General features: G+C 39.1%; 1 protein-coding gene across 1 annotated transcript; it reads right to left on the minus strand.

Moving 5' to 3' along the window:
- Positions 1-1,711: 1,711 nt before the first annotated feature.
- On the minus strand, positions 1,712-23,719 carry zgc:85932 (calpain-9). Its single transcript, XM_015951236.3, has 20 exons — positions 23,434-23,719; positions 19,468-19,537; positions 18,487-18,605; positions 18,216-18,349; positions 15,888-16,059; positions 15,712-15,783; positions 15,469-15,560; positions 13,750-13,824; positions 13,404-13,564; positions 10,185-10,342; positions 9,784-9,989; positions 9,581-9,626; positions 8,806-8,880; positions 8,603-8,663; positions 8,297-8,361; positions 7,339-7,407; positions 7,063-7,141; positions 6,060-6,176; positions 3,275-3,333; positions 1,712-1,904 (listed from the first exon to the last, which is right to left on the minus strand). Exons 1-20 carry the CDS (start codon positions 23,668-23,670, stop codon positions 1,878-1,880), a joined length of 2,094 nt encoding a protein of 697 aa, XP_015806722.1. The 5' UTR covers positions 23,671-23,719; the 3' UTR covers positions 1,712-1,877.
- Between the last annotated feature and the right edge of the window lie 1,057 nt (positions 23,720-24,776).

Genomic DNA, 24,776 nt, shown 5'->3' on the forward strand with positions numbered 1-24,776 from the left:
TGCTTTATGAAATACAAATTATGCAGCAGTTACTTTAAATAGTATAATTAGTATATAAAGAGTGTATATAGTAGTTTATTTTTAAAATTACAGGTCAAATGTAAAGTTTGTTATCAGTGATGACCCTTACGTTGCTTTTATTGTACTTTTATTTAAAAAAACGTCACCTGCAGATTAAAATTGTTCAAATAGAATTAAAGGAATGAGTGCAGTTAATAAAGAGTTAAACACCATCCCCCCCATACAGTTTTGTTTTATGTAAAGATTTGAGAAGTTGCAAAACAAAAGATCATTTCTCCACTCCTTGTCATCCCCTTCATATTATTGATGTTAATTATATTAATTTAAAATTGAATTTCAATTGAATAGTTTGGTTGGAGAACAACTCGTGATCAATTCTTTCAAATATTAACAAGCTTTTATTTTCAGCTTACTCCAATGAATTAAAAAAGAAAAACAGACTAATGTGGAATAGAACAGACTTTATTGATCCCACAGTGAGGAAATTCACTTGCTTGTGACAGAAGCACAGACACTTAAGAGAATAATTTGAAGGAAAAATAATAACGAACGTCCACATACACACAGGCAGTAAGCTATTGTAACCTTAGACCACTAAAACCACAGATAAAAATGAAAAAATATGTTCTCAATAGCTAATTTATGCCAACTTTTGTTGAGAACAGCTGATCCAACAGTACCATAAAGCACAGAAGCCTGAAGTGCTGTTTCATCAAAACTGCCAGGAGGAGCCTGGGATCAATGCTGAGGGTGACCGTCCTGCAGCAGCAGGTCATGCTCAGGCTGTCCTGAGAGATTAATGCCACTAAGGCTGCAGCAGCATATAGAGCACAATTCAGCGGCTGTGACCAGTAGCAACAGCCTGCAGTCACAGTTTAAATCATGAGTAGCATGAAAGAAAGGCCTGGTCGTGTTTCATAGAGCAACTTAACAAAGTGGCTCCCATAGTTTGAAGGCCATGATAGGTCAAACGGCTTTATTATTCAGCTTTTTTCTTTTTCTTTGCAGAAGTCACAAACTCTGGACAGCAAGTGCTTTTTTTCAAAGTTCAGAACATAATAAACCAGTTTACTTCTGTTTTTCAGGCTGTAATCAACATTTTCAGACGTCTCAAAGAGAGGAGAAAATTTTTTATCAACTGACATAATTTGTTTGATTAACATCAAGGATTACAAGATGGCCAAGTTGGCTGAAAATCAGTCATGAACAGGGATTTCAAATCTTTGCACAACATGTGGAACCTCGATGGCTTCAGGAAAAACTCTGCAGCAAAGAGAAATTCTCTGACATGTTCACTGATGCATGTCGTTCTTTTCTGCCAGTCATTTAAAGATCTCAACTGGATTTATTGAAAAGTGTTTGTGTGCAAAAATGCTTTTCAAAAAGCTCTGCGTTTGACTACATTTTTTACATGCACAGTTCAAAAATGTTGTAAATGTGGGAAAATGTGAAATATTAATTATTTAGACATATTTGCAAAATGTACTTTTTCCCCCTCCTGACCATAAAAAATAAACGCTTCAAATTTCAGTGCAAATTATTGTTTTCCAGCATTTATTTTTAGTAACCCTTTATTCCTCTTTAAACCTTTCATCACAGAATAGATGATCGTAAGCCTTCTTTTTCCATATAGGGTTCAATTTTCAACCGGAATGTTTTTATCACCGTAAAGACATTTCCATGGTAATGGTTGCATCGTTCAGAAAATAACTTTTTCTTTTATTTGTTATTTTTCTACATTTAGCAAATAAACAAACAATCACAATGTGTCACTCTACAGAGGTCTGCTCAAAATATAAAATGTTTGACATAAAAACTGCAATCCTGGTGACTCCATCAGGGTGGGCTGGGTTGGGTCAGTTGTACATTGTCATGTAGAGCCACTGAAACCAAAATGAGAAAGAGCAGACACGATTAACATTAATGTTTTGAAGTTTCTAAGGTTTTCTATTCATCAGACAAGAAGTTCCCGTTTTTCCTTTCACTGTTATCTTGAAGGGAGGACGTCTCTGTGACATTTCTTTCTGAGTCGTTCTCTGCTTTGTAGGCATCGATATGCGAGGTGTGGAGGAGCAGAAAGTAAATCTGTTGACATTTGCTGATGGGAACCCTTGACATGATCATTTTGAGACTTTACAAGCAAAAGGAAACCTTTGTTCAGGTTAAGCAAAATGAGAAAAACGTTGGCCTTTCAAGCTCTTTTGCTTTTGCAACACGACTCTACCACTGATTTGCAACGTTGATGTTTTATCTCCACAAATAACACAAGCCTAGAGGAGTTATGCTGTGTGGTGAAGTTGCTAATGCTAACAGTTAGCTTCCACTAACCAAGACGTTCTCTGCTGATTCTTGGATAGTAAACCTACAACAGCATTCCCCGTCACGAGCCATGATGGATGAGTCCATGAATGTTAAAGCCTAATTTATACTTCTCCGTCTGCGTCGGGACGGACGCACGCAACGCCATTATCCGTCCTTGCGAGCCTGCTGGAGAGCCCTCGGAGACGAGCTCTCTTTTCTAAACATCCGTCCGTTGAGACGGAGAACGCAAGCTTGTGATTGGTCAGGATGCCGCTGTCGTCTACAGTGCCGCCATTGTGCCTTCAAAAGCAAAGAGAGCCAAGGATATCTAGTGGCAGACACAGAGCAGCTTGGGGAATATCATGCAGAAAAACTCTAAAATAGGAACGTTCTATTCCCCCGTGACTGGAGGAGTGAAAAGATTCACAGCAAGCATTTTTTTCATGGACGAAAATGATGAAAAACGTGGGATTAGAGGTGGTGAGCGCATGAAGAGGTGGAGGAGGATGAGAGACAAATTTGTCCATGTTAAAAAGTCTCTTCAATGCAAAAAAAAAAAAAAAACACACTATCTTTGAGCGAATACATGACAGGATACCACAGAACAGCACTATGCCCTCTGTTGTCCTGGTGGGGAATTGCTTTGCAACACTCTTTAGGAGACGGAGAAGTATGAGGGTGTGTCTCTCCCTCCAGGAGCTGACAGAGAAGTATAAACTAAGCTCAAGTGTCGGTGTGATGTAGATCTGTCAGTCTTTTCAAATCCTAGAGTTTCACCGTCTATTTTCTATCAGAAGCTAATGGAGGAGGTAGGTGTGGGAGACTATATTCATGTTCAGCCGGCATTGAAAATTCAGGAGGACAGATTATAATCAGAAATAATAATAAAAATATTGTTTTTTCAATGTTCCACACTTTTAAAATTTCATTTTTATTTGGTCGATGTTCATACCTGTCTGTAGTTGATGGTTATTGCTCCTTGTCCCACCATGTCGTATGCCTGAAATTTATCTGTAAAAGAAAAAAATTATATATAATGCTGTGATAATGCTGATTCGGACCTAAAAGTTTTTTTTTCTTTTTGTCCCCCGTGTCCTGTCTGGCTGTGAAGCAAACAGAATTGATGTCTGACTGCTGGTGACCAGCCTTACAGATTTACTCTCAGGTGGAGCATCAAAGCGTCTGCTTTTAATGTCACGCCTGATACTTTAAACTTTATTGTTAGTTTTTGAATGCTTTGTAATTCCGACCAGACACGGAGTCAGAGGTGAAAGAGAAAGGAAAAGACAAAAGGTGGGGGGGGGGGGGGGTCCACAAAAATAAACAATAATGAACAAAAGTTTGCTTCTAGACCTGCAGAAAGAGAATGAATAGAAAAAAATGGGACACAACAATACATCAAGAGCAAGCTATCACTGCGTCAACCTGATGATGAAGTATAAAATCAACATTGTTTAACTGAACAATCACACGATAATAAATCATAGTGCATTTAGTGGCAACGACAGCCTTAAGACCTGTGTTGAACGTGCCCAAGCCCATACTTTTGAGAGCACCATGTGAGCACCTGTGTGTGTGTTCACACACTTGTTTATGTAAGGTTTCTCTATAAAAGCGTCCAATAGAGAGTGTGAGGGACCACAGATCTGCCCCCCAAAGATGTGTAGGAGACAGAGGGAACTCCAAGTCCCAGAGATCCAGGTGCTGCCCCAGAACACAGGAACCCCAAGGAGACTGCAACCAGAAAGGCCCCCGCCCCCCTCGAGAGGCACAGAGGATCGCCCCGGGGAGCCACAACCAGCAGCCGGCAGAGTCCCGGGAGATATCAGCGGCAAGCCCACAGGCCCGCCCGCAGCCTCCCACCCCCTAGCCGGCCGAGCCCGGGACCGAGCAACCCGGGACCCAGGGGTGACCACCCCCGCCGGGGACCCAGCAGAGCCCAGGGACCCAGACCCCACCAGACAGCCACCGGGATTGATCGGGCAGATGCCAAAAACCTTAAACCCCCAGACCCGGGAGCCATGAACACTCAGGCAGACCAAGGCACAACCTCACACACCAGGTGTGGCAGGGGGAGGGGAGACGAAGATCTACATCATCAAAAGAAGTCCCAGGAGAAGAGAGGAGTCAAAGGCCCCACCTGACATATACAGTCATACACAAACACAGTCACACACGCCCTCCCTCATGCTCACACATGCACATACAACCAAAGGCTTATAAAAATGCACGCCGGACACCCACTCATGCTCTCCATTCACACCCTGTTCACTCTGGTCCCGGTACTGCTGCACATGGGGTACAACCATTATTGTTACCAGAGTTTGACCCTTTCGAACCTAAAAGTTTAAGAAATCACAAAGGAGTTGACAAGTTTCCAGGATTTTACAAAATTGTCAGTTCAGGGATGGACAATGACCCATTTGGCCATCCCAAACAATTAAAATAACCTTTAGGGTAATGTCAACAGATGGACATTTAACTGAATTTATGCACCAACATAGTGATGGTTGCAACATTGCCTTGAATTAATTGTTTTTCTTGTTCATGCCAAACAAAGAGGAAAATTGATTAGAATCACTAAAAGACTGACCGGATCATTTGATTGATTTGACCAGGAACCTGGGGTCTCATTTATCAAACGTTGCGTAGAATCCTTACTAAAACTGCACTTAAGCTCAGCAAAAAAATGTACTTACGCCAAGTAGGTTTGTGATCTATCAAACCTGGAGTACGAACAGCTGCACACAATCTCCGCTTCATAAATCAGAGACTAACGAGAATGTTTCTCAGCTGCTTTTAGTCACATCCTGCCCTCACCACGCCCACTTACTGCCATAAATAGTCGATGCAAAATGCCTTGTGGATCTCATGCATATACATAAGCCTGCTCGTTGCAGCATTTCGATCGCCACCGCAGATAAGGAAGCGCAATTTCACAAGCAGAAATTGAGGTACTTGTGGGTGAGGTGGAGAAATATAACAAATAACAGAAAATCCACGGAGTGGCACAGCGTTGCTGAAGCCGTCAATGCTGAGTTCTTCAGAGATCTGTGGCGGATGAAAGAAAATTGTCCGATCAGGATTCGATCCCCAGACTCCTGGGCAAAAGTCACACACGCTAACCAGTCAGCCAAAGGTACATCTCCCTTGAACAAGTAGCCATAGCGCATCATCAATGGGGTGACAGTGACGGGACGCTTACACGGTCACAGACGCACGACATTCTGTCTCAATCTGCCCCCCTGTTGATATTCAGCATTCCGTATTCTGAGCTTCAGGCTGTGTGTGCGTGTGTGTGTGTGTGTGTGTGTGCGCGCGTGGGGGGTGGCATGTTCTGTGTGTGCACGAAGCAGTACAAGTGATAATGCTGCTGGAATTCATAATTTTATCCTTCTCAGCAGCAGCACTGCAGGTGCTCCCCATGTCCAAAATGTGTGTAAGCCAGGTCCTTAGTCAACTTAAAGTTGCACACATTTTTCCTCTAAGTTTTCTTTCATAAATCCCAAAGTTTGCGTGGAAAGTTGCTTACGCAGTTTTCCGACCCCATTTTGTGTGTAAGCAAGCTTGATAATTGAGGCCCCTGGTCTGTTTGTTACATCAGTGGTTGGTTCCCTAAGAGGAGCTCGGGGCCACAAAATTTTAAGTTTAGGGTCTTGGGATGATTCCAAGAAGTAAATAAAACATAAAATTATTTTTAATAGAGTATTTATACTCAAGCTTATGTAAAAGCTTACGGATCATTCTCTCCAGCTTCATGACCAGGTACAAGAAGCCGGGGTAGCTGATGGTCATGTCGGGTTCTGTGTATCTCAGTCCGACCAGCTGCATCACCAGATCATCCACCATGATGCCTGCAGGACAGGAGACAATTAACGCAACTGAGTCACACCTGTTTGTGACATTCAGTCCTATTCATTCCCAAGCTAAAGAAAACGGAAGAGAGAGCACAATGAAGTTCCTCTGTTTTACAATAACAGAAGTACAGAAAGTGGAAGTTAAATAACTTTAAAGGGGATTTTGGACAGAAAATTATGCCCTTTTGAGAGTTTATGTAAAACACAAACAGGAGAAGCGTTAGGTTCATTGTATTCTGAGTTTCAGCTGATTAAAACTGAACAATGTCTACAAAAACACCCTGACATTGTTGACAGTTACACAAATAAAACCAGTAAACAATGAAATTAAAACATAAAGCCTGTTTAAACATAATCTCCACATCTAGAAAAATGAAAAAAGTTTTTGCATTTATATTCATTTGACTGAGTTAATATAGTTGTGTGCAAAGAGAAGGTTTAATCATTGTAAAAGTGAATAAATAGGCCAATAAAAAATAAAAACCAAACAAAATAAGCATTTTTTATATTTAAACAGTAATACCAATATAAGTAGCCTATAACTGAATTTAACAAATGAGTCTATCTGAGTATTGTTGGTGACCATGTCAATATGGATCAATATCTCTGATGAATGTTTCTAGTACCTTGATGAATCTATGCCACAAATGATTAAGGCAGTTGGCAAAATGGGGTCCAACCCAGTACTAGCAAGGTGTGACCAGTGAGAGTATGTCACAATATTCATTTGATTACATTTTTTTGTAAAGGGAGAGAAGTGAAGTGTTGCGTTTTAGCGCACTCTGCTGGTCACATCACGGTGCAACGAAAGCATCACTAAACTAGCCTCTTTACGTTTTAATATCAGATTTTCTGTATTTCATTTACATTTTGCATGCCTTACCTGCAGCCTTCAGAGCGGGACAGACCTCTTCATACTCAAGACGCTTAGTTTTATTTTTGTCAAATACCAGAAAGATGTCCTGAAGGGAGACAAAGCACCACAAAGATGGACTTAATGTATGTTTTCTTCCAAGTCAAATACTGTTCAAATTCTAAATAGTTTGTAAATTCCAATACTATTCATACTTATATAATCATAATTTTATTTTACATATATACATATTATTATTATTATTATTATTATTATTATTTATTTCTTCTTTTTTTTACAATGTACCGTCCACTTCCTGATTTTGTCCCACAGAGTCTGGAACTCTGACCAGTTCAGCCGAGCAATGCCTTGGCTCTGAAAAAATTCCCCAGGTCAAGAAAACGTAACCAAAAGAGACCCACACAGTTTATAATGAACGAATGTCAGCATCCCATTCTGCTTCAGCAAAACGCCAGAAACAAGACAGAAGTGGATGTTTGATCCAAAATGATCTCAGTTTGGAGAATCAGGTAGAATCAAGTCTAAAACCTCTCAAGAGTGAACTCTTGTCATGTTTAAGTGGAGAAAAGGAAAATTAAGTAAACTGTTATGCTGCATCAATCGTTGCAGGTAGATACTGATCCTCTACAGCAATCTACTTCAAAAAATTATAAAACATTCCTTAAAAAATGCGACAGGATTTGACTAAAGTTTCAATATTAGACCCTTCTTTATCTTTCATGAAGGATTTGAATATGTTGACAATCTGCCAGAGCAGAGAGATGTTGAAATCGTCACATTTGTCCAGTGGTACAAAAAAGAACAGACAGCAGTTTCTACCCAGACCGTTTTAGACGTGACACATTCTGAGCCTGATCTCTTTTAGGTTGGATTCACAAAAATAAAGCAAATGCTGTCAAAATGTTATTTTCACCTTTAGTCTGTTAATCTGTCTGAGTGAGTTATTAAAGTTAATTGCTAGCTGTAGCAAAATGTTTGCGTGACTAGCAAGTGTTAGCTAACTATGCTGAGAATCGTTCAAAGGTAATGAGTGCTCACAGATTGTGTGATAGTGTGCATAACAAAATGGTTTAATCCACTGAAAGGTGCTATTTGAATAAATTATTAAATAAAGTTTTATTGTGATTTAACCAAAACAACTTCACTTTCACAACATAAGATGATCTAAGTTTAAAGAGTGGAAGATCATGGGCGATACGCATTCCTTCAAGAAATTCTAGAGTTTTATATTTTGAAAGGATACATCCATCAAGACCACCAGACTCTTGCAGTGCTCCAGTGCCAAGAATTTCTCACTTCCAGCCAACACTGAACACAAAAAGTCATCAGAGGTCACTTTAACACTAATTGTGTCCATAAGTTTTGAATACACAATAAATCTGTGCTGAAAAACAGTCCCAAATAGTTCCTTTTTATAATGACCTGTTTCAATTTGAACATCTTGTTCGCAAAACGGAGCAGTTAAAGATCAGCTGAGAGAATCTGTTGTTTTCTGTGTAAACTTTGACTTATGAGAGGATTAAACTGAGCATAAAAACAGATTACCAACCTCCCTGCTGTAAAGCCTCAGTCAGAAGTCTGTAGAGGTGAAGCGGTTTGCAAAATCCCTTCTGATGACAAAGCAAGAAAAATTCACTGCACAGATAAACCACTCTCCACACACCCATGAAGCACAAAACCAGCTATTGCACATAACTTATTGGTTTTAGTAGCCTGCTTGGATCTGGATTTTTGTGCACTGTTAACTCTTACCTTGTCGCAATACTTCTGAAACAGAGTTCTGATGGATTTAGGAGAAGGCAGCGCTGCTTCATGAGGATATGAAGGCTACAGGGGAAAAACAAAGATGCCCGATTTAAAAATAAAAGGCTGCATTTCACTCAGACAGTGGCTTTTTAATTAATCTGTATATTTTAACATCTGAGTTCTATAGACTTCTCTAAAATGAATCACCCAATGCTAAACCATCATTATTTTCTTAACCATGAGGAAAGCAAAGAACAAGATTTAGTTAGGATAAAGCTGTAAAAATCCTTTTGCAAAATTCAGAATTAACTAAATAACCATTTTCATATAAAGGAATGAAAAGGAAAAAGTCAGAAGAATCTCCAGAGCCGGCGTGGTTCAGCTGATAGAGCATCAGACTTTAATCTGAGGGTCCACGGTTCAAGAAAAGCTGTAAACCTATGCATTAAATATGATTCATTCTAATTTAAAAGCATAAAAATACATCAGATTAGTGGAACTGCAAAGACCGCAGGTTCAAATAAGAAAAAGGTGTACTGTCCCTTTAAACATTCTTCATTTCCAGCTTTAAAGTCTGTTTAAAATGTTTTCAAGCTGCTTTTTTTGTCAAGCTTTAAGTAAAAATAAGATTTAATGTTGAATAAGTACAGAAGTGTGATAACTTCGATTAAATAAAGGCCATCGCTAGAGTCTGACCTGCTTTTAGACCAGATTAAACGGTGTGAATCTTCTTTCAGACATAATAATTCATCCTACTTGTTATTTTATAAACTTTTTGTACCTCTGTGTCTGAAGGGACATCTTGCGGAGCAGGTCTGTGAGCTGGACTGGAAAAGGGGAGGTAGTAGGAATAAACATACTTCTAACAACAATTTATAAAAGTTGTGACAACAATAACAAATGCTGGGGGTTATTTGTTTAGCTTTTCAGTTCAGGAATAATTAAAATAAAACATCTAAATCACCAGTTTGACTCATGACTCACGTGGCTTTGTTGCCAGGCTCCATCAGTACCCGCAGGAGGAAGTCTCCCGGCTGATTGGGCTCCGCCGTAGACGGGATTATGATGTAGTGGCCCGGAGGAAGCGAGCCACGCAGAACCACCTCCCGACGTGAGGAATACTGGATGCCGAGAACCGGCTGGAGCTTAAGCAGGTCGTCAGGTGACAAGTGTTTGTTCTGAGACTGAGCCTACAGACACAAAACCCTCTACTGAGCTCAATTCTTTCAAAGCACTAAAACTGTCTTCTGAGAGTTTTTATAAGAGCTTTTGAATTTGATTTTTTTTATTTGTTTGTATAAAATCTTCTAAATTGACTCAGCAAAAAAAAAATACTTTTCTTTCGGGACATTAAAGGACACATAAGTAACAGCATGTGTGTGTACCGGGTATATGTGCAGGCCAATGGTGAGGTGAATGCCTTGGCGTCTCTGGTATTTCTGCATCAGAGCTAAAATGAAGGAGCAGGTCTTCTGAGTGCTGCCAGGGGTTTCATCCATCTCTGACAGGACAAAACAGTACTGCGGATTCTGCCAGTACCAACCTAGACAACAAAATCACACAAGTTTTTAGAAACATAAAAGCTAAGAGCTCATGGTCGCTAACAGCTGTTCTGTCATCCCAGTTCCTTTGAGAAATACTTAGACCTACATTTTTATGTTTTGGATAAATTACATTTTTGCACTAAGAGAAGCTAGCAGAACATAAGGCAACTTTTGCTTCTTTGCACATTTTTCAGAACAAACCGACTCCAGAACTCCTTTATCACATGCCATCAAACTCCTGGCTAGGGTGGAGGAGGAACAAGACCAATAGGTGCCGGAGTAACAAAAACAGTAAGCGACATAATATTACATTTTAAGTGCAATAGACCAGAAGAATGTAAAATATGCAATAACCTTTGCTAAAAAATCAAGAATTGTTTGTATCTATCTATCTATCTATCTATCTATCTATCTATCTATCTATCTATCTATCTATCTATCTATCTATCTATCTATCTATCTATCTATCTATCTATCTATCTAGATATAGATATGCTCAACATGAATGAGTACAACCCCTTTAAAAAGTTTGAGTTTCATCAGTGGCTCAATGAACAAAAGAACAATTTCCAGAATTTTCACAAGGCTGGGATTTATTGAATATTTGTTTAACTCCATAACATGAAATTAATATTAATACAGTTTTTCTCAGTCGCTTTGGTGCATTTCTCAGAACACTATTAACATTTGCACAGCAGTTAGTGCGTTTCTCAAAACAATTAGTGCAAACTGCAAAACCTAGTGGATAGCCTGCAAAAGCACGTCACATGCTCAAAATTGATAATCCATTCCTCAAAAGCAAGTATTCATGTCAATGAAACTGTCAGTGCCATCAAAATGAAAAGTCTTGACACCATCTCTATGAACAAGATAGTCAAATGGCTTTGTCATGTTTTCACTATGACAGTTTATAATTTCAGTGTTTTCCATTGCAAGAATATTTGGTGACACCTGAAAATGCTCAAGACAGCACTATGCCCTACTTGTACAGCCACTTGAAATGTGCAGTAAAGTTACTGTAGATGTTATGGGAGTTTTGGGAGTAACTGAGACACTGAATACGTACGTTTTACATTTTTACTGTATAGAAGTGTTTGTAATTCTACAGCATTGTGCAAAAGAAAAATATGCTACAGTCACTTGTTTACTGTAGAATACATGTAAACAAAAAATCACCCTTTTGGTAGAGCTGTGCACAAATGTGAACAATATACAGTACATGTAACAGTACATACAGTATTGCACAGTACTGTAACATACAGGTACAGTAAACCATTCTGGCACATCCAGACGTTTCTGTCTGTCTGGCCACATATTTTCATCCACATCACAATGGATGACATCCCTCACAATGCAGCGAGGAAAGTATCTCCTGGAGTGGAGAAGTATACAGAAGTATAGAAATGGTACACACTAGCTCCTGCTCAGTTCATATATGCTTGCCAATTGAGGACTCACCTCCTCATGAGTGACAGATGAAATTAACCTGTGATCAATTGTTCAATTTAGGAGACATTTCCAGAATAAAATGATAAAGAAAGGTATAGAATTTGCTTGAAAGATGACTGATATTTGACATTTGATAACTAGTTCAACAATTTTGTGTGTAATGACTCAAGCAATGAAAGTAAGACTATTAGTTTTATTGAGAGTGACTATTCAGCATCCATAAGTATAATTCATTTTGACTGACATGACATAAGCAAATGGAAATGTCAAAAAACAGCAGAGAAATGTATGAAAGCAACTGATACATGTCCAAAATCATTTGCAGTTTGTTCAGAGAAAGGAGAAATTGCTACTATGATGTGCTCAAATGACTAAATGGTGTGGAGGTTGAACTAATAGTTATGAGAATTTTAATTCTGATCTGAGAAATGTACCAAAGTGACTGAGAAAATCTGTAATCTAACTTAGATCACAAACTTTTCAGTTTTACTAAAATTGCTTGAAGCAAAAATGAATACACTCTGCAACAAAAACTACTACATCTAGTATTTTGTATGAACACCATGATTTCCAAGGACAGCACCAAGTCTTCTAGGCATGGAATGAACAAGTTGGTGACATATTGCAACCTCGATCTTTTTCCATCCTTCAAGAATAACCTCTTTTAGAGCCTGGATGCTGGCTGGAGAGTGATGCTCAACTTGCCGCTTCAGAATTCCACCCGGGGGTGAATGTTACTGTGGCCGTGCGCAAGACGCAGATGCCGGTGGAGCGCATGAGCGCTCTGCCTCTGTTCATCTTCTCCGCTCAAAAGAATCCTCGATGCGGAGAGTCCATAATATGGGTAGAAACTTGATCTTTTTCAGGCACAGGAAATGATGGTTTAGCAGTATTGTCCAGGGGGAAATATGGAGAAATTTTGGAGAATGGTGGCTCCGGGTTGGAGAGATTGTCAAATTAATTGCGTCATTTACTTTTAATAAGTTAAAATAACAAAATTAACGCTAATAATTACCACGCAAATTTTCCCGGCCCTAATTTATACACATATATATATATGTATGTATGTATATGTATGTATATATTAGGGTTGGCACTCTATTTTAATTAATGAGAGGCTTTATAATTAATTAATCTTGATTAATCACAGTTTAATCATTCAAGCCAAGATTTTTTTAATCAAAAAAAACGTTATAAGGCACAGATGGCATACTCACACGTTAATGAGTATACTTCTGAAACCACAAGGTTTATTTGGTTACCTTGGTGTTTTTATAAAGGTAACTATTGTGGGATTTGTTGGGATGTGTAAATATTAGTATATGTATTACTGATAAAGTATGGTAGACTGTAAATGGACATGGAACATTGTAAATGTTGTGTACTGAACTGAGTTTAATCTGTGATATTTTTGTCAACAGGAGTTATTTTTCTGCCAGGTCGGACCAGACCACACCTTCACTAAAAGACAAGCAGACTGAGGCTGAGCAAATAAGCTTGTCTAAACTTTATGCCACTCTGGTCAATACACTGAATTAGAGATAAAGTTTTGTTTTTATTGGAGTGACAGTTTCAGAGTTGACCAACCCTCCACTCCAAAGTGAATCTTACTGCTGCGAGGTGAACCTCCAGATGTGAAGCTTGGCACCCAGCTCCCATGATGCATCACACAGCTCCACGGCTGCTCGCTGGATCCCGGCTCATTCAGACCTTCTGTCAGGTGGCACACCTCCATTACGTCAAAGTTCAGCTGGAAGTCTAACACTGACATCCTGACGGAGGCAGAATCATGAGAAACTGAATTGTCTGTTTTTAGTTTGAGACTTCTAAATTAAAGTCTGAGTGTGTTTACACAAAGGTGTGTTTGTGTTTTGGTGCAAAGGTGCAAAGTCACACTTCATTCTTCTCTTTTATGTAAAACAGAGGTTGTGTTTACAAAGGGCGGAGTTGAACTCACCAGAACTCCCCATCCTCCTGCTGGACTCTACCAAGTCGTCTCTGCTCCTCTTTGCTCACCGTGCTCCACTCTGAGCTAAGGAAAAGAAAAAAATAACACACACACACAAAAACTAAACATTTCCACTATTTCTGTAAACGCACACATCCAGTATATATATATATAGATAGATAGATAGATAGATAGATAGATAGATAGATAGATAGATAGATAGATAGATAGATAGATAGATAGATAGACAGATAGACAGACAGACAGACAGACAGACAGACAGACAGACAGATAGATAGATAGATAGATAGATAGATAGATAGATAGATAGATAGATAGATAGATAGATAGATAGATAGATAGATAGATAGATAGATAGATAGATAGATAGATACTCACCTAAAGGATTATTAGGAACACCTGTTCAACTTCTCCTTAATGCAATTTTCTAATTAACCAATCACATGGCAGTCGATTCAATGCATTTAGTGGTGTGGTCCTGGTCAAGACAACCTCCTGAATTCCAAACTGAATGTCAGAATGGGAAAAAAAGGTGATTTAAGCTGTTTTGAGTGTGGCACGGTTGTTGGTGCCAGACAGGCTGGTCTGAGCATTTCACAATCTGCTCAGTTACTGGGATTTTCACGAACAACCATTTCTAGGGTTTACAAAGAATGGTGTGAAAAAGGAAAAACATCCAGTATGCGGCAGTCCTGTGGGTGAAAATGCCTTGTTGATGCTAGAGGTCAGACGAGAATGGGCCGACTGATTCAAGCTGATAGAAGAGCAACTTTGACTGAAATAACCACTCGTTACAACCGAGGAACGCAGCAAAGCATTTGTAAAGCCACACCACGCACAACATTGAGGCGGATGGGCTACAAACAGAAGAAGACCCCACCGGGTACCACTCATCTCCACTACTAATAGGAAAAAGAGGCTACAATTTGCACAAGCTCACCAAAAATTGGACAGTTGAAGACTGGAAAAATGTTGCCTGGTTTGATGAGTCTTGATTTCTGTTGAGACATTCAAATAGAGTCAGAATTTGGCGTAAACCGAATGAGAACATGGATCCATCATGCCTTGTTACCACTGTGCAAGCTGGTGGTGGCAGTGTAATGGTGTGGGGGATGTTTTGTTAGCACACTTTAGGCCCCTTAGTGCAGATTGGGTATCGTTTAAATGCCACGGGCTACCTGAGCATTGTTTCTGGCCATGTCCATCCCTTCATGACCACCATGTACCCATCCTCTGATGGCTACTTCCAGCAGGATAATGCACCATGTCATCAAGCTCCAATTATTTCAAATTGGTTTCTTGAACATGACAATGTGCAAGATTCACTGTACTACACTACACTACTACACTGACACTGTACTACAATGGCCCCCACAGTTACCAGATCTTAACCCGATAGAGCATCTTTGGGATGTGGTGGAGTGGGAGCCTCACGCCCTGGATGAGCATCCCACAAATCTCCATCAACTGCAAGATGCTATCCTATCAATATGGGCCAGCATTTCTAAAGAATGCTTCACCACCTTGTTGAATCAATGTCACGTAGAATTAAGGATGTTCTGAAGGTGAAAGAGGGTCAAACACCGTACTAGTATGGTGTTCCTAATAATCCATTGGGTGAATGTGTGTGTGTGTATATATATATATATATATATATATATATATATATATATAATGGCTTGCAAGCTATTTCTAATATGCACTAACCCATTGAAGTCACTCCAGGGTCCGTTCCATTCTGTGCCGCCCCAGGGATTGAGAATTCGCACCAAATCTACAACCCCGTGTGTCGTCTTCACCTGACAGAGGAAGAAAAATGGAGATTAAACACCAAGATTCAAGAATAGAATTTTTTGAGCACATTAAAAATATTTTCACGTTTATAAAAATATTTCTTATTAAACATTAATTCTCTTAGCAGGACCTTTGAGCTAGATGCATGGTGAATACCTTCTCAACTGCTGTCAAAGAGTAAGCATGTCTGAACATGATGCCCAGATCATTCTTCTGTTCCAGTGAGCCCTAAAAAGAAGAAAACACCCATCCACGTAAACAGGACAACAACATCATTTGACATAAGAGAGAGATCAAATAACTAATGATCATCGCAAATCCCTCCTGCCTACCCTGTTGCTGGCACAGTTAATGAGTGCTCCTTTAAACAGCAGGTATGAAAGGAAATCAGGCAGATTTCTGGACATTGAGCTGACGCTGAAAACCTCAGCCACGCCGCCTGTCATGTCCACCATGGCTTCATGAGGGAAGCCCATATCCAGAGCTCTGTACCCTCCTTTCAGCCTGGAGACAACACATAAAAACCAACAATGTAAACAACAAAACTGAGGAATAAATTTAGGATTTTTGCCAAGTTGTCCCCACCATGTCATTAAAGTAACCACTCTGCACACAGTACCGACTATTTGTTGCAAGTTATTGCAGGGACCAACTCCATATGACCCAGCTTCATTTCACAGCCAACACTAACTAATTTTCTACAAATAGGTTGTTACTGTACTTAAGTAGGGTATTTATACTTCATTTGGGGTAATTTTCTATTAGTTGACTTTTTACTTCTACTCCTTACATCCAAATAGTGTGAATTTGATTATGGCTTGATAATAATTTTAAACATCAACCGTTCTGAAGCCCTATTGGTTTGTACTCAATCACTGCATAAAACAAACCATGTCACAGTCCAGCCAGGACATTCATGCGTTCATTTTGACAGAACTAATAAAGGCTGTACAAAGACCACCATACAAGGGTGGTAGTTACTAAGCCTGTAACATTTACATTCCGACAATGAATACTGATTTCATGTCTTTGAAGATTAACGTTTTTACACCATCGCAATACTGATAGGTATGTGATTACTTTTGACACCTCTGAGGATAAACTGCCACATGCGGTGAACATGAAGTATGCAGCTGCCAAGGTGTGTATCACGTGGGTGGAGGTGAATAAACAAAGTCCTGCGGCAGTTTCTGTTTTTTGTCTCGTCTTGCCTTGAATGCTTGTTAAAAACACATAAAACCTTATTGCAACTCACTTATAGGCTCATTACAATATATTACATTTGTTTGTCACAAATAACGATACACAAGAATCTTATTCATGGATTTTTCTTCTGCATTTAATACAGTAGACACCAGCATTTTGCTGGAACAGCTTTCAGATCTCCATCTCCACATGAAGCTGCTTTTATGGATCTACAACTTTTTGAAAGACAGGCCACAACAAGTGTTTTTAAGAGGATTTAAATCCACGAAAAGTGTCATTAGCATTGGACTGGCACAAGGCTGTGTTTTGTCTCCAGTGCTTTTCTCAGTCTACACAAACAACATCCGGTGCCATAGTGAGAGAATGGCCCTGTATAAGTATGCAGACGACATGGCACTGGTGGCATCAGTGAAGACATCGGAGGACCTGTCTAAATATCAGCAGGCGGTCAGCAATCTGGTTCAGACATTTGGAGACTTTCACCTGGGGCTGAATATCTCAAAAACTAAAGAAATGTGCTGTGGGGCAGTCAGTGAGGCAGACACATCCCTGTTCAATCCCCTCAGCATACAGGGTCAGCCTGTGGAGCAGGTTCAGTCATTTAGGTACCTGGGAACAGAAATGGATGACCACCTGTCCTTTGCAAATCACAGCAACGGTGTCTACAAGAAAGCGCTGCAAAGACTCCACCTGCTAAGGAAGCTAAGAGCACTCAGTGTGAACAAGGACATCCTAACATTGTATATAAATCACTGATTGAATCCATTCTAACTTTCAATATTACAGCTTGGTATAACTTTCTTACAGTTAAAAACAAAACACAACTCTCTTGCATTGTTAAATTAGGCAGCAAAATTACAGGTTCACCTCAGATCCCACTTTCTGTTTTTCACGAGTGAGCAGCGCACAGGAAGGCTACCCTGATCAGTGCAGACTCAACCCATCCATTGAACCCACATTTTCAGTTACTTCCGTCAGGAAGGAGGTACAGGGTTCCATTGGCCATGAAAGGTGTCTATAAGAAATCATTTGTTCCCACCGCAGTTACAATTTTGAATTCTTAAAGTTTTTTTTTTACGACAATAACATTCTAATACCTTTTAATTGTCTTTTTATATATTTGTGTGAATGCGATATGGATTGTATTGTAAGGTGAGCCATGTCAAAGGTGAATTTCTGCCTCAATTTGAGGTGGACAATAAAGTTTATCTGTCTATCCATCTATCTATCTATCCATCTATCCATCTATCTATCTATCTATCTATCTATCTATCTATCTGTCTGTCTGTCTGTCTGTCTGTCTGTCTGTCTGTCTATCTATCTATCTATCTATCTATCTACTCCTCTCTGTCCTGTGCTGAATTGCTCTTTGAATGGGTTGGAAAAGAAAGATCCCGTTCATTTAAAAACGATCAAACTCACTTTATCTTTAACATGACTCTATAGGTTCTTACTTGGCATAAGCCTTCTCCAGCAGCGAGCTCCAGAACTCCTGTCGTTCAGGGGAACTGAGATAAATCAGTTGATTTTCCTGAGTTGGCAGAAAATCATCAATCCTGACTTCCTCCCATTGCCCGTACTGCCAGAACTGCACAGAGAGGTGTTCGTGTCTCAAAAAGACTTTGAAAAAATCAAAAGGTTTCAGAGTGTACCATCAAACCAAATGTTGCACCTTCAAATAAAAATAATACATGAAGAAATGAAGATGTTTTAGTAGATTCATACTCTGAATATGAAGCTGCCATTGTAGTCATCCTGGAAGCTCTGATTGAGCGGAACAACCTTCTTGAGTAGTGATGGATGCACCGACAGAGACGCTATAGCAGAGAGTACCCAGCAGTCGCCTGCAGTGAACAGGTCAGGTCATCAGTGTCAAATGGGATATTAGAATATTAAACTAACTCAACTAAAGTAATGCAAACACCTGGTGTTTCTTTTTTATAGTGCAAATATTATTAGTTTGATATTTTCTTTATTATATACTCAAAGTATGATAATTAGTCATTGATGTTCATAATAAAGCCTGTAACCCAGTGTTCACTACTTCCAATTAATTATGTTTGATATCTTCTTTTGTTTTACCAATGTCTGATATATCAATATAGCCTGACTCTTAATTTTAGATAGAATAAAAAAAGAAAAATCAAATCATTTTAGTTAACCGCCATGACAAATCTCCAATCATTGATGATTAAAGTTTAAACCTCTGTGCAAAATATGACAACTACTCCAAATTAAGTTAGGCTAGTTGTGCCAAACAAACAAAAATATGTCAAAAACGGTCCCTAGATTTGTCATGCTTTGACATGTTGAATGAGATGAGGAGTAGCTGAAGAGTTTGATGTATTATATGTGTATGGTATGTAAAGGTTGTGATATTAAAAGAATAAAAACCGATACCAATAATTTCAGATTTTATTTTAAATGCCAATATTGGTGGACATCCCTAGTTTAATTGCTTTGATTTTTATAATAGGGTTAAAACAGAATTGGGTACCATCAATAAATGTATATAATACTGGCAGCATGAGAGGTTTGGGAAGCAGAGCTGAAGCACAGCAGAGAGGGAGGAGGAGTCTAAAAGTTGTATTTGTCCACATTTTCAAAAATAAAACGAACGTCTTCTCAGGTATCAACATTCTTTTCGATCAGTTTGAGTGTTTTCTGTCTGCGTCACATAAAGACTGAATGTAAAAACTCACGTACTGAGTTTTCCCTGGCAGATGTCGAGTCGTGACGCTCCATCTATGATGAACTGAGGTGAAGGGCAGAGATCCTGGACGTGGAGTTTGATGATTAGTTGAGAAGAGGATGGAAAGAGTCCAACAAAGAACAAAACTAAAGTTTATACAAACAGCTTTGTCTCAAGCTTCGGTCAGAAGAATCAATCTATGGATAAATATTAATCGAAACAACATATTTCATAAACTCTAAATGCAAGTCAATGTAAAAATTCTACAAATCCCTAAACATGATAACTTCTTATCAATCAGTTTTTTTCCAAATATTGTAAGGATGGTGGTGATGAGACTTATGAATAAATTAGGGGTAGGAATTTAACAAGTTAATTACGATTAATTAATTAGAAAAAAATAACAACATTAAACGTTTACCCCTTTGAGCTCGAGCGTCCCCCAATTGCGGGCTGGAAAAATTTAGCATAGCAATTTGTGCCCTAAATATCAATAAATATCATCAAGCTGCACCTCTAACAAGACTGCAGAGCCTGAGCAACAAGACTTTTTTACATGCAGCAAAAACAACTAAAACTAAATTAATCATGACAACTCGCTCTTCACGAAGAAAAGAAAGAAAGAAATCCCATTTTACTGTTATGTTTTCTAGTTGGTAGAAAGCAGTCAGACAGTACCTTTGTCTACATGAACTTTATTACAACAGGAGGGACAAGCACACATGCAGCATTCATCTTGTAACTCTCAGCAGAACTTCCCCTGAACTCTACACTACACCTCTAAAAATATACATTGGTAATGTTCTGCTGCCACCTAGTGTTCAGTTCAGTACACAACATATACATGAATGTTCCATGTCCATTTACACTTCAATAATAACACACATTCTAATATTTACACATCTCAACAAATCCCACAATGGCTGCCTTTATAATGAGGCCAAAGTGATCAAATAGACTGTGGTGACAGAAATATACTTATTAAAGTGCGGGTATGTCATCTGTGCTTCACTGGCATTCCCTTTGACTAAAAAAAATTGCTTAGGTGCTAATTGTCTTGAACGATTAAAATGCATTTAATAAAGATTAATTAATTAAATAGATTAATCTTATTAATCCAGTCCCACCTCTAAAATTAACATTTTTCTCCTGTAACACTGCCTTGAAAGCAGTTATAAACGATCCTTTTAATTTGTAAATGAGCTGATTTATCACTGGGACATCTTCAGAACTCTTGAATGCTTCAGTAAATAAAGCATTTAGAAAGAAATATGTTTTTAACCCTCTGGAGGCAGACGTTGCAGATTTGCAACATTAAAACCTGCCTACCTGGTTACTCCACATACGTATTTCATGAGTATTTTTGAACTCAGAAGTACCCCTGAAGAACTCTGTTGTTCGTCCTTTTATCAAAACTTTATTTGAGCCTGAGAGGGTTAAGTCAAAAAAGTCTAAGAGACTGGAGTTCAACTTATTTTCACTGCAAAATACATCCTTTGTTATGTTTCCAGGAAATGAAATGACAGTTAATCCTTTTGACAAAAAACACTTTCTATGTGTGCCTGAGAGAGGATGAAGTTGCACTGCAGTAGACACCATGCCCCGGCTGATCTCAGACACAAATGAGACGTTCAGGTTTTAACAGGTCTGGATCTAAATCCACAAAATACACATTTCTCAGAATCTGACACTGACATAAACTTCTAGGATTTAACAATGAGACAATGAATCACAGAAGGTGCCTGTCACTGGGACCTGTTTTCAGCTTCTACGGGAACATACTGAATTGTGCAAATTTGTAAAGAGTTAATCGTCATTTCTTCATCAAAACTTTTTACAAGAAGTCTTTCACAATAGTTCTCTGGACTTTTTGAAGGTCTTTTTTAAACTAAAATCGCTTTGTGGCACGCTGCCTGACACTAAAATTCTTCCATATTTTAAAGACACCTGCTTTAACTAATTTTAGATCACAAAAGTCAAACACAATGCTGTCACTCATGAGTCCTGCTCCTCTGAACAGAAAAGCTGCTCATTTCTAAGTTTTCATTATGTTTCAGCAAAAACTTAACACGTTCAAGACCAAATTACTTTTGGCCTACATACCAAAGATCTATTCGTTATACGGATGAAAGTAATTAACACTGTAGGTCATCGGGTGCAAACACTGCAAGCAGAACTAATAGATCAGAGCCAGTGTTTTGTTACAAAGTTCTTCACATTGTCTGCAAAACCGGTTTGCTGATTTAACATTCACTTTAAACTCAACTCACAACATCAGATTCTTAGAAGTAGCTTCTCTGCAAACATCTGTGGACTTTGTTATAATCACAAAGTGGCACTTCGGCTTCTTAGGAGATAATCAATAATCTTTACTTTTCATCAACAGCATCATCTAGGACTCAACTTCCTGTCATTTGCGTGTACATTTGCATGTTTGTTCTGCAGCAGGAGTCCAGAGTTAAGCATGTGAGCTAGTCTGAAATACATTAAGTGCTAAAAGAAAGTATTTCTGTAAACCTGTGTGAGATTTGGCATGCATATACTGTTATGTAGTAGGGGCAGCAGTAGCTCAGGTGGTAGAGCGGGTTGCCTCATGATCGGAGGGTCATGGGTTCGATTCCAGATCCCGCCAGGGGTGTCCTGCTGTTGTGTCCTTGGGCAAGACACTTCACCCAACTTGCCTGTGTTAGTGGTGTTAGTGGTGGTCAGAGGGGCCGACGGAGCCAAACCCTCGCCTCTGTCAGACCTCCCCAGGGCGGCTGTGGCTACACGTAGCCTACCATCACTAGCAGTGTGTGAATGTGAGAGTGCGTGAAAGCGTCTTTGGGTGTCTAGAAAAGCGCCATATAAGTTCAATGCATTATTATTATTATGTAAACCCTTATTTTATTACTGTTCTCACTTGCATGAGTCTGGTAGTGTTAGGCTGTATTCCTAGAAACTAAAGATGAACTAATTCAGTTTACTTTAAGTCACGTATTTGGGCTACAGGTCTCAGCTAAGAGTTCATCCTCTTTTTATGATTGTACCTTTGATAAATAAAAAAAATGACTTTCTACTGAAAAAAAACAACTGTGATCAATCAATAAATCAAGATAGAATTACAGCCCGGTCAGCATGTGGGTGCTTAGGCATAAACTTTGGAAGATTTGGATGTGGGCTTTTCTTTGAGACATGCAGATAGGCGTACTTTTATTATTTTCTTTAAAAAAAAAGATGTATTTGCTTCTTCTCCAACTTCTTTGGTGGTATATGGCGGACTGCCCCGTTGACTGATTTCCATATAGGGAAATATACAGGATGGCTTGCCCATGACAGGTCACTGGTCCACCACAGAAACACACACACACACACACACACACACACACACCTTATAAATGATTTAGGATTACCAATTAACCTTGCATCATGCATGTTTTTGGTCTGTGATAGTTATCCAGAGACCTGGATGAAACCCATGGATGCATGGGGAGAACATGCTAAACACCACGCCACAGCTGGGATTCGAACCTGTGACCTTAGCTCCTAGTGCGACAAACTGCACCACCATGAAGCCTATTACATGTGAAATATGTCAGTGCTTTGATTCTTGGCTTACATGTAATGAAAACCCATCATTTCAGTGTCTCTGAAAATGAGAATAACACTTTTAAGGATTATTAAATTATGTGTTCATGTTTATGTTCTCAGTAGGTGGTTCCTGTATGATTTACTGCATCGGTATAATAAAGAACACGTTTGGTGTTAAACAAGCATCAGTGAATGACAGTTGTCAGATTTTATTGCATTTACTTTCATTTAATCCCATAAAACAGAATAAAACGATCATTTATTTGCTTTTTTGTCTAAATATCACAATAATTAGACCAGTGTTATAAAAACGTAATTTCTCCAAGAAAAATGAAGGATTACTTTTCTGTATCAGCAGGTGAATCAGACCTAAACGTTCCCGCATTCTGGGATCATAAACCTGGATTTACCTTAGGTCGCTTCCACTTGACCCCGCTCTGCATCTCCAGCTCTCCCACTGGGAAGTTGAAGTCCACGAACAGTCCGTCCCGGGCGGCCGTGCTCGCGTCCCCGCTCCGTGATGCTAGGCCCCCGGGCAGCAGTTCCGAGAGCCAGCGGCGGGACTGGGAGCCCATCAGCTCGTCCGGGTCCACATCATCGGCGTCCGGCGGCGGCAGGGAGCTAACAGAGGATGACCTCCGAGACATGATCAGATAGGATACTAGCAGAGTTTGCACAAACCTGCAGCTAAATCATAAACCTGGAGGCCACGCCCACTGGAGGAAGAACTGCTCACCTTTAGCTGAAGGTGTGGCTCCTGTAAGGTTTACTGTAAACTTAAAACCTTTTTACACACAGTCATTAACCTTCAGGGGTTTATCTTTTCCATTTGTGCCTATATTTGATTTAAAATAAAAATGTAGAACATTAATACTTGTAGATGTTTGGATAATTTTCCCACAAGTTTCAAGTTCTGTTGAAACACACACACACACACACACACACACACACACACACACCTCAGAAAAATAAAAGAAAATAAATGCATCCTAGATCTGAACGAATATTCGTATTAAATACGTTGTTCTTTACATTTTGAATGCATTGACATCAAAATCACACAACAATTATCAATGGAAATCAAATTTATCAACCCATGGAGGTCTGAGTCACACTCAGAGCTAAAGTGGAAAAACACAAGCTGATCCATCTTTGATGTAATGTCCTTAAAACAAGTCAAAACAAGACTCAGAAGTGTGTGGCATCCAGGGGTGACTCTGGCATCAGAGGTTTAGGGGGTGCTGAGCCCCCAGAGAGCTACCAAGATAAATTTTAACATTGTGAAAAAGAAGAAAGAAAGAAAGAAAGAAAGAAAGAAAGAAAGAAAGAAAGAAAGAAAGAAAGAAAGAAAGAAAGAAAGAAAGAAAGAAAGAAAGAAAGAAAGAAAGAAAGAAAGAAAGAGAAGCAGCAGCTAAAATATTGTCTTATAAAAGGCTAAAAAGAACACAAGTGCAGTAACAGCATTCAGACACTGGAGGGCAGCAACCCCCCAACTTCCCTTGTTTTACTTTTTTGTCAGCAGAGGGCGCAAAATTCCTATTTCAAGGCAACAAAACTGGAAGATTTTTTTTACTTTTTCATTTACAAACAACATGGCACAAATTCCTTTGTTTGACATTTCCAAGGATCAGGTGCGAAGAATAATAAAAGAGACTTTGCATAGAGAGCAAAGAATATTTGTGAAAGCAACGAACAAACAAACAAAAAAAGAGACAAAGAGCTAGGGCTTTGTTTTCAAATCATACTTTTCAGA

Source organism: Nothobranchius furzeri, chromosome 13 (assembly GCF_043380555.1).
Source record: "Nothobranchius furzeri strain GRZ-AD chromosome 13, NfurGRZ-RIMD1, whole genome shotgun sequence".
Classification (NCBI taxonomy): Eukaryota; Metazoa; Chordata; class Actinopteri; order Cyprinodontiformes; family Nothobranchiidae; genus Nothobranchius; species Nothobranchius furzeri.

Bases quoted from the DNA above. Each gene is read 5' to 3' on its own strand.
- zgc:85932 (XM_015951236.3), bottom strand. From the start codon at position 23,670: ATGTCTCGGAGGTCATCCTCTGTTAGCTCCCTGCCGCCGCCGGACGCC. The intron at 9,990-10,184 runs GTACACACACAT...TTGTGTCTGTAG, and splicing joins TTGGCCTGCACATATACCCG to GCTCAGTCTCAGAACAAACA. The intron at 3,334-6,059 runs GTAAGCTTTTAC...TTTCTTTTACAG, and splicing joins GAAGCTGGAGAGAATGATCC to ATAAATTTCAGGCATACGAC.